This window comes from Alexandromys fortis, unplaced genomic scaffold (genome assembly GCF_014885135.2).
Source record: "Alexandromys fortis isolate MF-2015 unplaced genomic scaffold, M_Fortis_MF-2015_v1.1 scaffold_54, whole genome shotgun sequence".
Lineage (NCBI taxonomy): Eukaryota > Metazoa > Chordata > Mammalia > Rodentia > Cricetidae > Alexandromys > Alexandromys fortis.
The window spans coordinates 10,468,082-10,481,176 of NW_026067958.1; the positions used below are offsets into that span (position 1 = coordinate 10,468,082).

The 13,095-nt window shown below is 38.5% G+C and overlaps 1 protein-coding gene across 2 annotated transcripts in view; it reads right to left on the reverse strand.

Annotated features, from left to right (window-relative positions):
• Nucleotides 1–13,095, reverse strand: part of Odad2 (outer dynein arm docking complex subunit 2) — a 171,752-nt gene that overhangs the window by 138,304 nt on the left and 20,353 nt on the right. For both annotated transcript variants that reach the window (XM_050152717.1, XM_050152718.1), the window contains 3 exons: nucleotides 12,361–12,477; nucleotides 3,509–3,702; nucleotides 280–375 (listed from right to left, as the gene is read on the reverse strand). In XM_050152717.1, coding sequence (XP_050008674.1) covers nucleotides 280–375; nucleotides 3,509–3,702; nucleotides 12,361–12,477 — 407 coding nt within the window. The remainder of the gene's footprint in view (nucleotides 1–279; nucleotides 376–3,508; nucleotides 3,703–12,360; nucleotides 12,478–13,095) is intronic.

Sequence of the window (13,095 nt, forward strand, 5' to 3'; positions counted from 1 at the left end):
TTGTTTCTTTGCTAAACTGAAAATTACACCCAATGTTCATAGCTGGCCTTAGATGTCAGTAAGTAGCAAGCACTCCCTGTGATTCATAGAGCCACAGTAGAAGTATACCCTGGAATATATTTAAAGAAATCTAGCACCCTCACTTTTACTGACATCACTAGTAACCATCAGCATTTAAGTATCCTGGGGTCATTGTATAGTACTGAGGAGGACTGTAAATGTCATGGTAGTTGGATGTGTGCTGGCTGTGAGAACATAGCCATACCTATCGTAACATACCGGAGTAACTGTGCACGGCCAGAGGAAACAGATGCTGATGACTTTTCAAATTTTCCTTGTTTTTCCTCTTGGCTATCCTTTATGGAGCTTTTGTGGCTAAATAAATAAATAACAAAACAGAACTTTAGTATGTTGTGCTGGTGAATAGGATATAAAAGATCAAAGTATATACAGATGGCCCCAGCACTTTCATGAACCCAAACAATGCACTTTTCCTGACACTGATTAGCACATTCCAGCCTCGCCTCACACTTACAGGTACGTATTTGTTCTTCAAGCATGGATATGTGTTTTATGTATTGAAGAAATGTTGTGTGCTGTTTGGTTATACTGGCTGTGGTGGTACACACTTGTAATCTTAGCATTCCAGAGACCAAGTTCAAGGCCAGCCTGGGTTCCAGACTCCATTTTCAAACAATAAAATAAGCAGCAGCCCTTTGCCAAATATGCTATGCACTAAGAACTAGTAGTAGGGTCTTTACAGGCTGCCATGGCTTAGTGAAATCGTCATCCTAGCCCTCCCCTCAGAGGGCTTACTGCTTTCAGTCACAGGTACTAGTTTCTCACCAGCACTGGCCAACACTGCTGTAGGGACTCACCTGGATCTTCAGGAATTTCTATAGGCTTAGTGTGCTCCTTAGCACATTCTCGGCTCTGATTAAATACAGCAGTTCATAATTAAAGACAATATTTTAAAATCCACTTTCCCATTAGCAGAGACTCACATATGTTTTTTGCAAAGCCCTTCCATATAGTTACAGAGGTCAAGTGTAATGAAGTCAGTGGAAATCAGAAAAGTGAGAGCCTCTTCTCTTCCCACAGAACCTTTCTCCTGGAGATAGATCCTCTGCATTTAATGCTGGAACAAACCACACCCTTGATGCTTCAGAATTCCAGAAAAGGTTATTAAACCAACCAAGTCACATTGAATATAAGGGTGACTATGCCATGTGCTAGTAATCCAGGCTGGCATTTGTGTTCTGTTGGCTAAAGTTTATGAACGGCTTGCTCTAGTTGGGATCACGAGTAGCCTCTGAACAACCAAAAAAGTTTGACCCCAGCCAGTCAGTCATATATCTCATGCCTACAGGAAGCTGAAGGAGGAGAATTACCACAGGTTAGAAGTCAACCTATAGCATAAGATTCCATTAAAAGAAATAAAGAAAGAAAGAGGGGGGATGGAAGTAGAGAAAGAAGGGAGGAAGAAATGATGGAAAAAAAGAGGGAAAAGGGAGGGAGGAAGGAAAGAAATAAAAAAGAGAAAAAAGAAAATTGATCTGAGATACTGATATATGGAATCTTTAGAAGGAACCTAATGAGAGGTCTTTAGGACTGGGGTGTGACCTCATAAGAACCTGGCCACCCACCATATTTTTCTTTGTTTCCTGACTACAAGGTAAGCAGTCATACTCTGCCATGTGGACATTTAACATACTTACCGGATTCCAAGAAACAATCATTTACAGAGATTTTGAACTGAAATTTCTAAAATCATGAGCCATAATCAACCATTTATCTTTCTAAAATAAATAACTTGCTAATGGAAACACAACAGATTTGCTCTAGGAACTTCTGACAGCTTCAGAATTTGAGTAGCAATGACACTCACATACAATGTGGTGTGTGTGTGTGAGGGGAATTCATCTACATATACATACATATTCCACGTGTACAGGTGAATATATGTGTACACACATGTGGAGGTCAGAGGAAAGCGCTGTCACCTTTTATTTGAAGCAGGGTATCTTATTGCTCTGGATACAGCAAGGTGACTAAGCTGGCCTCAGCAGTAGAATTAGACTCACATATCACTGTGTCTGTTATATTTTGTTTTTATTTTTGAGTTCTGGGGATTGAACTCAGGTTCTCATACATGCAAGGCAAATACTTCATTGTCATTGTCTGAGTAATTTTCTAAGCCTTTAAATAACAATAATTTTTTTCAATTTTTGTTTTTACTTTTCAAAATGGGGTTTCTTTGTGTAGCCTTGGCTGTCCTGGAACTAACTCTGTAGACCACCAGGCTTACCTCAAACTCACAAAGATCCCCCTGCCTTTGCCTCCTGAGTGCTAGAATTAAAAATGTTTACCATCATGGTCTGGCTATAATTTATAATTTTACTAACTATATTTCTTTTTTTTTTTGGTTTTTCGGTTTCTCTTCAGATCGTATAAATCTTTCGCCTTTTACTAACTATATTTCTTATGTTTAGTATGTGTACTGGATAATTTTATGGCAACTTGGCACAAGCTAGAGTCATCATAAAAGAGGGATTCTCAATTAAGAAAATATTTCCATAGGGTTAGGCTGTAGGCAGGCAAGGCTGTGGCAAGGTATTTTTAAATTAGGGATTGATGTGGGAGGACCCAGTCCATTATGGGTGGAATCACCCCTGGACTGGTGGCCCTGATTTCTATAAGAAAGCAGGTTATGCAAGTTATGAGGAACAAGTCAATAAGCAGCACCCCTCCATGGCTTCTGTATCAGCTCCTGCCTCCAGGTTCCTACCCTGTGTAAGTTCTTGATCTCACTGCTTTTGATAATTAACTGTTATGTGTAACTGTGAGTGAAATAAACCCCTTTCTCCCCAAGTTCCTTTTGATCATGGTGTTATGTAAGAGCAATAGTAACCCGAAGTATCCCACTGTCCATTTTTTTTTTCAAGACAGGGTTTCTCTGTGGCTTTGGAGCCTGTCCTGGAACTAGCTCTTGTAGACAGGCTGGTCTCGAACTCACAGAGATCCACCTGCCTCTGTCTCCCGAGTGCTGGGATTAAAGGCGTGCCCCACCATTGCCCGGCTCATTTTACATAGGTCTGTTAACATTGCTGAGACTCCATTCTTCCTTAAAGTATTACAGTTCTGCTTATACTATTGCTACAGAAATTTTCTTGAGAAACTCCATATAACTATAATCATAAATTTATATGTTTAATGTTATTTCTCAATGTATTTTATCATTGTTTCTTTCTCATATCACTTTTTCTTGCTCACCTACTACACAAAAGAGAGCTGTGTTTTTCTTCTTCCATCATAGTGGCCAGAATACAAGCACTCGTCCTGCCACATCCTTCCATTTCAGATATACAAAGAAGGAAAAAGGAATCACACAGCAAAGACAGGGAAATTTATACTCTATTTTCTAACAAGATGTACAATTCCAGGAAAAATTAGGGAACTGTGTAGTGATTGAAGACTCATCAGAAAACCCATGTAAACAACTACATACTCTTTGTAATCAACAGTTGCTCTCCAGTTTAAGCTTGGCTCCAGTCTCTTGGTCATATGACTTTTCCCAAAGTTAATCTGGTTCTTCTCCATTTTATTCTTCTCTGAACTAGTTGCAGATAATTGGACATCTTCTGTCTTGGATTTCTCATAAACCTGAGGATCCCTCTGTTGTTCCTCATTGAATCTAATTTCCTTTATTTAAAAAGAGAGAAAGAGTACTGGTTACAGTGGCACCTCTGAACTACTTAATACCATGAAGGGCATTAAGGGCTGGAAAAAGTCAGCAAAATCTCACATTCATCTACCTGCTGTTGCTTAGCAACTCAATTTGAAGAAGGGCAACTTCAAGACCAAGGTCTTTGTTAGAGTCACATAGGGGAGTAATATGATGTTTCTGAACTCAGATCTGTGGCAACATACATACACCTACATATTCCTCACTACCTCTTGAAAAAAATTCCAAAGTCCATCCTTGTATTGACTAGGATATACAACATAAAAATTACACAAGTTAAGGATAGGCTTCTTATGAAGCACCTTGAAGGTAAACAGAAATAGAAAAATATATTCTAGGCCTGTAGAGATGGTTCAGTGGTTACAAATGTTTCTGTTGCCTTTCATTGATAAATGGAATTGAAGACCCAGACATAAACTCACACAAGTTCAGACACCTGATTTTTTTTATATAAATGAGCCAGAGATACACACTGGAACAAAGGGAACAAATGGCGTTGGTCAAAATGGACAACTGCATATAGTGGAATGGAAATGGATCCATTTTTATCACCTTGCACAAAACTTAATTTCAAATATATCAAAGACCTCAACATAAAACCAGATATAATGAACACAATAGAAGAGAAAGTGAGGAATAGGTTTGAACTCATTGGCACAGGAAAAGGCTTTCCAAACAGAAAACCATTAGCACAATCATTAAGAACAATTAATAAATGGGGCCTCATGAAACTGAAAAACTTCAGCACAGCAAAGGACACCATCATTCAGACAAGGAAACAGCCTACAAAATGGAAAGAGATTTTTATTAACTCCATATCTGAAAGTCAATATCCAAAATATATAATGAAATTTAAAAACTGGATATCAAGAAAAAAGATAACTCAATTTTTAAAAATTGGGGAGCATATCTAAACAGAATACTAAAAAGAGGAAATTCAAAGGGCCGGGAAACTCTTAAAGAAAGGTTCAACATCTTTAGTCACCAGGTGCATGCAAATTAAAACTACTTTAAGATTTTATCTTACATCTGTCAGAATATCTAAGATCAATGAAACAATTGACAGATTATGCTGGTGAGGCATAGAATAGGGGAAATACTTATCCACTGCTGGTGGGCCTTCAATCTTGCACAGAAATCAGTATGGCAGGTCCTCAAGAAGATGGCAGTCAATCTACTTCAAGATCCAGCTATAGTATTCTTGAACATGTACCAAAAGGACCTTTAATCCTACTACAGAGACACTTACTCAACCATGTTCATTGCTGCTCTGTTCATAATAGCCAGAAATTGGAAAGATGTAGATGTCATTCAACAGATAAATGGATAAAGAAAATGTGGTACATTTACACAATGGAGTATTACCAACTCTTTAAAAAAATGACACTCTGAAAATTGCAGGCAAATGGATGAAACTACAAAAAAATTATCTAGAGTGAGGTAATCAGAAAAATAATTATGGTATGCATATTTATATATGCATACTTATATCTGGCCATATACTTATATAATATACTTATATATTAGCCATTAAATAAATGAAAAGTCCCAGAGAGGTTAGGCATAGAAGAAGGGACTGGATGGTGAACACAAGAATCTCTCTGGAAGCGGAAAACTATAGATTTTATTGGTGAACAGGAGTTGGGGGTGGCAAGAATGTGAGGCTCAGGTAGGAGTGGGGGAGATGAGATTGAGGGAAAAAAGGAGATGGCTAGAACTGAAGAGCATTTGAGGGGCAGTATAGAAGCCTCCCACAGAGGAAACTTCCTATTACATACATATTATTTTAAATAAGTCTAGAAATAATGAGATGGCCAACTGGCCATCACTTGTCAACAAATTAAGCTTCTAGTACCAGGTCTGAGTTTCTCCATTTGAATTGTTGGCTGAAAGGGTCCCATGGAAATTCCCCAAACAAACCAAGCTTTTGTCAAGATAATAGGATGCGTTCCATAAACTGATAGCAAGGCCCCATTGCTGAAGATAACACCTACACAACTCATCGAACATGAAGAAACTGAGCTGGTGCCTATTTAGAACCTTCACCCACACTCTTGTTCTAGTGTCTTTTTCATGGATAGGTACTCTACACACTATGGAAAGAAAAACAGAGTCACCAATCTCCTTGATTTACAATCTGTCCTGCCTTCAAAATATGTGAAGGTAATTGTGGCACAAATTAACTGATGTGTGATTTGACTTAACGCCTACTCCTTAAGATAGAACCCATACCTGACACTGCTTGGAAGACCAAGAACCAGAGACTACATAGCACAGAGACTTATGGTAAAAACAAATATTACTGGTCTAAAAATAAAGTAACTTCTAATGGTAGTTCACTATACTCATATTTAGTGTTGTACTTAGCCATCACCAGAGAGGCTTCTTCCTAAAGCAGATGGGAACATATAAATATAGAAATTCAATGCCAGACATTACACACAGAGAGAGACTTTGGAACACAAAGCTCTAAACAAGATGTCTCCTTCCTTCCCTCGGAGCTCAGAGAACCTCTCGGAAGAGGAGGCAGAAGGAGTGGGGAAGACAGAGGGAACAGAGGGCATCAGGAAAACAAGGGCCTCTAAAACACCTCAGCAAAGCTCATATGAACTCCCAGAGACAAAAACAGCATGTACAGGGCACCAAGTCCTCTGCATACATACTAGAGCTTTCAATTTAATATGCTTATAGGACTCTTGAATGTGTGAACCAGTGGATCTCTGATTCTTCTGCCTTCTCTTGGGGCTCTTATTTTTTCTGTTGGCTTGGTTGTCCAATTTTGAAATGGTAGTTTTGGTTTAATCTTATATATTTTGTTATGTTTTGTTGCTAAAAATAAATACAGAGATAAACATAAAAAATGGGTGTGTCTCAGGTACCTTTCTTTTGCTGTGAAGAGATACCATGACCAAAGCAACTTATAAAAGAGAACATGTATTAGGGCTCACGGTTCCAGAGAGTTAGAGTCTATGATTATTATGGTGTGGCAGATAGTGGTAGACAGGAAGGCATGGCACTGAAGCAGTAACTGTGAGCTCACTTTTGACACATAAACAAGAGGTGGGGAGAAAGGGAGAGAGAGAGAGAGAGAGAGAGAGAGAGAGAGAGAGAGAGAGAGAGCGCTCATGTCAAAGCCCACCCCCAGTGACTAACACTATACTAATCCTTTCCAAGCAATTCTCCAAACTGGGGACTTAGTATTCAAATATATGAGCCCATAGTGGCCATTTTCATTTAAACCACTGAAGAGTGTTTGCTGCTCTTAAAGGAACTGAGTTCTGTTTCCAGCACCCATGTTGGGTAGCTCACAACCATTTGCAAATGAAGCTGCAGGTGATCCATTGACCTCTTCCGATATCTGTGGGCACCTTCACTCATAACCACACAGACACAATTTAAAAATGAAGTAAAATAAAATCATTCAAAATAAATAGATAAAGAATAAAAGACATAGCCCACGCAGAGTTAGGAACATAAGAATGTGGAGCAGTGGAAGTTGCTCAGGCAGTAAAATGCCTGTCAAGCAAGCATAAGAACCCATTTATGTGGATGCCCAATGACGTGAGCCTATTTCCACCTTGTTTGCTGCTCAGAAAGTTTGGAAGTTGCTCAAAATTGTGGACAACAAGTGTAGCTACACATCCTGACTCAGAATGTTGTTGTTACTTAGCTCTTTTGAGGTTAATATGGTTTCTGCTCCTTATTACTCCATATTACTTTTGTAATATGACGTTATCCTGCCGGTTTCAGGACCACTTAGTAGAACAAAACCAACCAAACAACAAAAAATGGAGGTCAGAAGTCTTCTGTGCCTACAATCTGGTAAATAGACTCCAAAATCAAACATATTATCGATAAAGAGGGGCAGAAAAATGTCAAAAATCCATTAGTACACAATTCCCAAAGTTATTCACCAAGAGAATTTTAAAATACAGGAAGCAAGAACAGAACCTTTAGCAAAGTTGGTAAACCCCCAAATAGAAATCTTCACAATTTCTTTCACAGTACTCAGGAATAAAATATTGTTTATGAGGGAGACTATAGGAGAGCGCATATTAGTGAGCTTTACTCAGCTGAAATGTGTAGGACACAGTACCCAAGACCACAATACATACTCTTCTTAATGCACAAGGGACAAACCACCAAGTGATATCGCAGTCTGCCCATAAAATGAACATTAACACATGACTTCTAAAATTATATAGAATATTTTTCCTAATACATTGGAATTGAACTAGAAATCAATAAAAGAATGGTCTTGGGAATATCCTCAGATATGTTGATTTGAATAAAAAAAATCACGGATCAAAATTTAAGGAACATAGTTCTTATGGTACATCTAAAGAGTTTCACAGCAAATAATAATAACACCAACAATAACAGAAAGACAAATCAAAAGCTTCAAATCAATGGACTAAATTTCCAACTTAAGAAATTCCTAGGGAAAGTAAATGAATCTCAAGGAAAGCAAAAAAAAAAATAGTGGGAGGGGAAAGAAAAAGGGAAGGAGGTGGGGAGAGGGAGGGAGGGAAGAAAGAAGGAAGGAAAATGATAATAAAAAAAAGAGCAGAAATACAAGTCAAACTTAGAGAAAATCAGTGAACCATCTGACTCTTCAAAAAACTGATTCAGACTGGCACACTTCTATCTAGATGGATCAAGACAAGAAACTTTAAGGAATGTGGGAAGTGGAAGAGTGTTCATCCTAGCAGACCTGCAGACATCCAGGTCATAGAACAGTGCACTGAAAGCCCAGACCAGGAAATGACCTCCATGACTATCAATAAGTGAGCAGCTAAAACAAGCTGTGGTTGTCCAGACAATGAAATAGTATTAATTCACAAAAGTAACAAACTTATAATACAAACATAGATGAATCTCAAAAACAAGCTGAAAGTTAATTATATCATTTGAATCAATGAAGTACTAAGTACAACTAATCTGTAAGGGCAGAAATCTGATGTGGTTGTCTATGAGAGATAGAAATGAAACCAGAATCAATAAGAAAGCATTTTCAATAATGATGATAATGTTCTCTATCTTGATCTGGGGGTTCCACATACATTTGTCTGAATACCATGCAATTTTACATGCAAGATCATCTGTGAATTTTGCTATATGAAAATATTGCTAAAGGGTTTTTAAGCATATGATTAAAAATAGACATGTTAGATTTCTGATTCTAATAAAATAGATTTGGACCTTACTAATCTTAATCTGAAAACCCCTACAAAACTCCATCCTCAACAAAGACAGATGAAACACATCAAAATAGTTTTAACAGCACATGGTTAATGACTTTCTCAGGAGAAATCTACAGAAAAGATTTCAGTACAAAAAGCACATCTAAGGAGATCACTCAAACATGGGAAGCTTGTATCCAGATGCAGATGGGAAACTGACTCTTGAGAGACTCCAGTCCTCTCAAGGATGTGGGATGTGCCTAGCCCCTTCTGTAGTACATTTTTTCCTTCTCTTCTCTTACAGGAAATAAATGCTATTCATTGGCAAAACAACCAGAGATGCTTCTCACTCAAGGTTCCAGGATATAGATGAAGGTAAAGTAAGTCCTGAACCTAAAACTAGGGCACTCCAGTGAATCCCTAACTCTTGAATATCACCAACCTACGAGTTGTTTCCTGCAGCAACAGTTTATACACCTGGGTGAAACATCAGACTAGCGTTTTCTGGAGAATTCGAACAACCATTGATGACACTCCAATATCATCCTATGCTAGGGGACTGCTGGAATAAAATCCTTCACAGTTAGAATGGAACATGATTGTAATCCTGGTAATTAGAGGCTTGGGGAGAAAAATCCCGAGATCAAAGCTGTCCCTATCTATTAAGATCTTGTCTCATGAAGCAAACCAAACAGAAATCTCTAGTAATGACAGGTAGCCCAGAGGAAGGTAGTGCAAGGATGGCACTGTTGACTTTGAGGGATGGGTGGGGCTGTCACTGACATTTTCACACTGTTAAAAGCATGTAAGGGTAAAGAAAATTAGCACAACTAGGTTTAATAGTTCTGTTTGTCTCTGTCTGGTTGGACTAAGGTGCCTAATGCTTTTGCTCATACCAAGTTAAATATTGCTGTGTATGTAATTTTAGCAAGGATTGGCATTTGAATCAGTAGACTCTAAGTTGATTACCCTCTGTAATGTGAGCCTACCTCACCCAGGAAGATGAAGGCCTACAGAGGGAAGACTAGGATTTCCAAAGAGGAAACTCTCCCTGGGCTGGAAACAGAAATCCTTGCCTGCATCTCCAGCTCAATGGATCATGGAATTAGGGTTTCAGGCATGATTCTGTGCTTGTTTGTACTCCAGCCCACTACACTGACCTCCCTCACTCAGATTTGCTTGTCTCCAAAAAGTGCATTAATGAGTTTCTGAAAATATCTATTTCTCCCCCAAAATATTTCTTTTTCTTCTCCACTTTCTTCCCTCCCTCTTGGTCTGTCTCTCTAGAAAATAGAAAAATACAAAAAGAAAGCTTCTCTGTATTGAGAAGCCAAGGACAATGGCACTGGGTTTTGATCCTACTGCATGTACTGGCTTTGTGGGAGCCTAGCCTGTTTGGATGCTCACCTTCCTAGATCTGGATGTAGTGGGGGGACCTTGGACTGCCCACAGGGCAGGGAACCCTGACTGCTCTTCTGACTGGAGAGGGAGGGGGAGGGAAGTAGGGTGTGGGGAGTGGGGGGAGGGGGAAAGAAAAGGGAGGCGGGGAGGCGGAAATTTTTAATAAAAAATAAAATAAATAAATAAATATAAATCCTAAATGAGATAAAATAAATATACCTTGCTGCTATTAAAAAAAAAGAAAGCTTTTCAAAAACAATGATCAGCAATATATTAGAGAAGCTAATATACTAACAATAATTTGGGGAATGATTGACAAATTTCACAAAAATATTGAGAATAGAGCATTGTCCCAAAACATAACATTTATATCACCCCTCCATGATTTAGGGAACACTACAGAAGAGGGCGTGAAAAAAAAAAAATAAAAGCCAATGAGATCAGAAGGACTGCAAATGCTCTTTGGGACACAGCACAGCACTGCAAAACCTGGTTCCACAGCAGCTGGGGTTACCTATTAATGAGCCTACACAAGGCTGACCTGTCAACCGCCAGCCATAGATCATGGGGTCCTGATCCTCCCTGTTGCACTATTAGCAACTAATGAATTCTGAGGGTTAGACAGTCATGGTCTTCAGTTGTATTCCAAGCAGTGATTTCACCAGGCTCTAGTGGAAGTTCCAAACTGTGACTACTTGGACATTTAAAATCAATAGATCTCAAGATAAAGTAAAAAGACATGAAGAAGAGGTTGGGTATAACAGGGTGGTGAAGAGTGTTGGGGTGACAGAGGTGGGAGGGAGACAAAAGAGGGCAGGGTAAAAGTAAGTAGGACACTCTGTATTCATGTATGAAATCGTCAAAGAGCAAAGCTAGACATTTAAATAATCTTATAAGAAAGTTTAAAAGTTAAAGACATGTGCAATATTTAAAAGAAATGAAATGTTTTCAGAAAGTCAAGCAAGGATGTAGTAGGATGAGATAAAAGGAAATAAGAGGCTAGATATCAGAGGCCCACCAGTAATTCACTAAGATTCTATCAAACAATATGAAATACATGCTGGAGGGGATAGGGAATAAATGGACTTCTTGGGCATCACTGCTCTTGTACTCCTTGTAAAATTTCAAACGATGCAGGATGACATAAAATTACCATGTGTCCAAAAAAAATCCACTTCCAAGTGGCCATCCAAAAAAGTACAAACTCAAATGGATTCTTGTAGACTGGTGTTCATGGGATAGAAAAGCCCAATTTAGTACATCCAAATGTGTGTGTACTGGTTAGTTTTAATTATCAACATGACACAATCTACAGTCAGCTGGGAAGAGAATCTACAAGATCAAGCTGACTTGTAGGCTTGTTTGTGGGAGATTATCTCAATCATGTTTATTGGGTGGGAAGACCTGCAGTGTGGGCTACATCATTCCCTAAGCCCGAGATACTGAACTGTGTGGTGGCAGAGAAAGCCTGTTAAGCACTAAAAGCATGCCTGCATTAATTTGTTCTCTCTCTGGTCTTGAATGTGAATGTGACTAACTCTTTCCTGTATCTACTGTCTTCCCTGCAATGCTGGATTGTAACATGGGACTGTGAGCAAAAATAAACTCATTCTTCCTTAAGTTGCTTTTGGTGGTGGTATTTTATATCTATGCCAGGAAATGAAGCAAAGACAGTAGAGCATACATGTAAGTGAAATAGAATGAAACTATAAAAAGGAATGGAAATATAAACATGATAAACCATGAGATAACATGTTAAGTGAAATTACAAAGGGTCAGTACCCTTTGGTACTCCATATGATTTCTCTCACATAGATATTAAGTAGATCTTGTGATCCCACTGATATGAAACACATGCACTAGGTAAATTAGTAGAACAAAATATATCAGAGTTCACCAGAGATAAGAATTAAAAGAAAGAATATGATGTTATTACTTAACAGGTATACAGTTTGAGTTTAGAGTAATGAAAATATGGAAAGGCTATAAAAAGTTGTAGTCAAGTAATATAAAAGGAATATCAGAGCTTACCTGCTTAGACATATTTTCTGAAAATACAGGTGATTTGTCTTTTAAACATGTAACAAGGTCTTTGTAAATTTCACCTTGTCTCTCATAATTAATTTGTCCCTCCTCTTCTGTTTTGCCCTTTGGGAGGAAAGGTTTGATGGAATGATTAATGGAACCTTCAAGAGAGGAATCAGAGCAGAATGTCACAGTCTATGTATATGTTTTGGTATTTTTATTAATCAAATTTGTTTTGACAATCTCATAATATATGAATGCATTTCATTTATGCTCCCTTCCAGCCTTTATTATCTCATTTCCATCCCTATCAGTTCCCCCTACCTCCTACAAATTCTCATCTCATGTTCATGATTATTTTGCTAAAAGATGCATTTGGCAGTCTTTGTGTATGATGTGTACAGGCAACATCCTTCCTCTTGAGTTCATTTTCTCAGTCCTTTATCCGTCTGCCCCTCCCCACATTTGAGTACCTCCTCTGTGCACGCCGAGCTCTGCTCTCCAGTCAGTGACGTCCCTTCCTCTGCTCTCCCCTACTGTGAAAATACATTATGACTTCAAGAACCTTAACTGATGAAGTCACAAAAGGGCCAAGGCTTAGAATCTCACCAGAGAAAAGCCTGTGTGTATCACACTCAGACTTGTCTGTGTGGAGCAGATTGCTATGAGTTTATTTTCCAGAGCTAGCGCCTCTATAGAACTTCATGTCTCTTCTCCCTTTGCTTTTATCTCCTCTTCCAC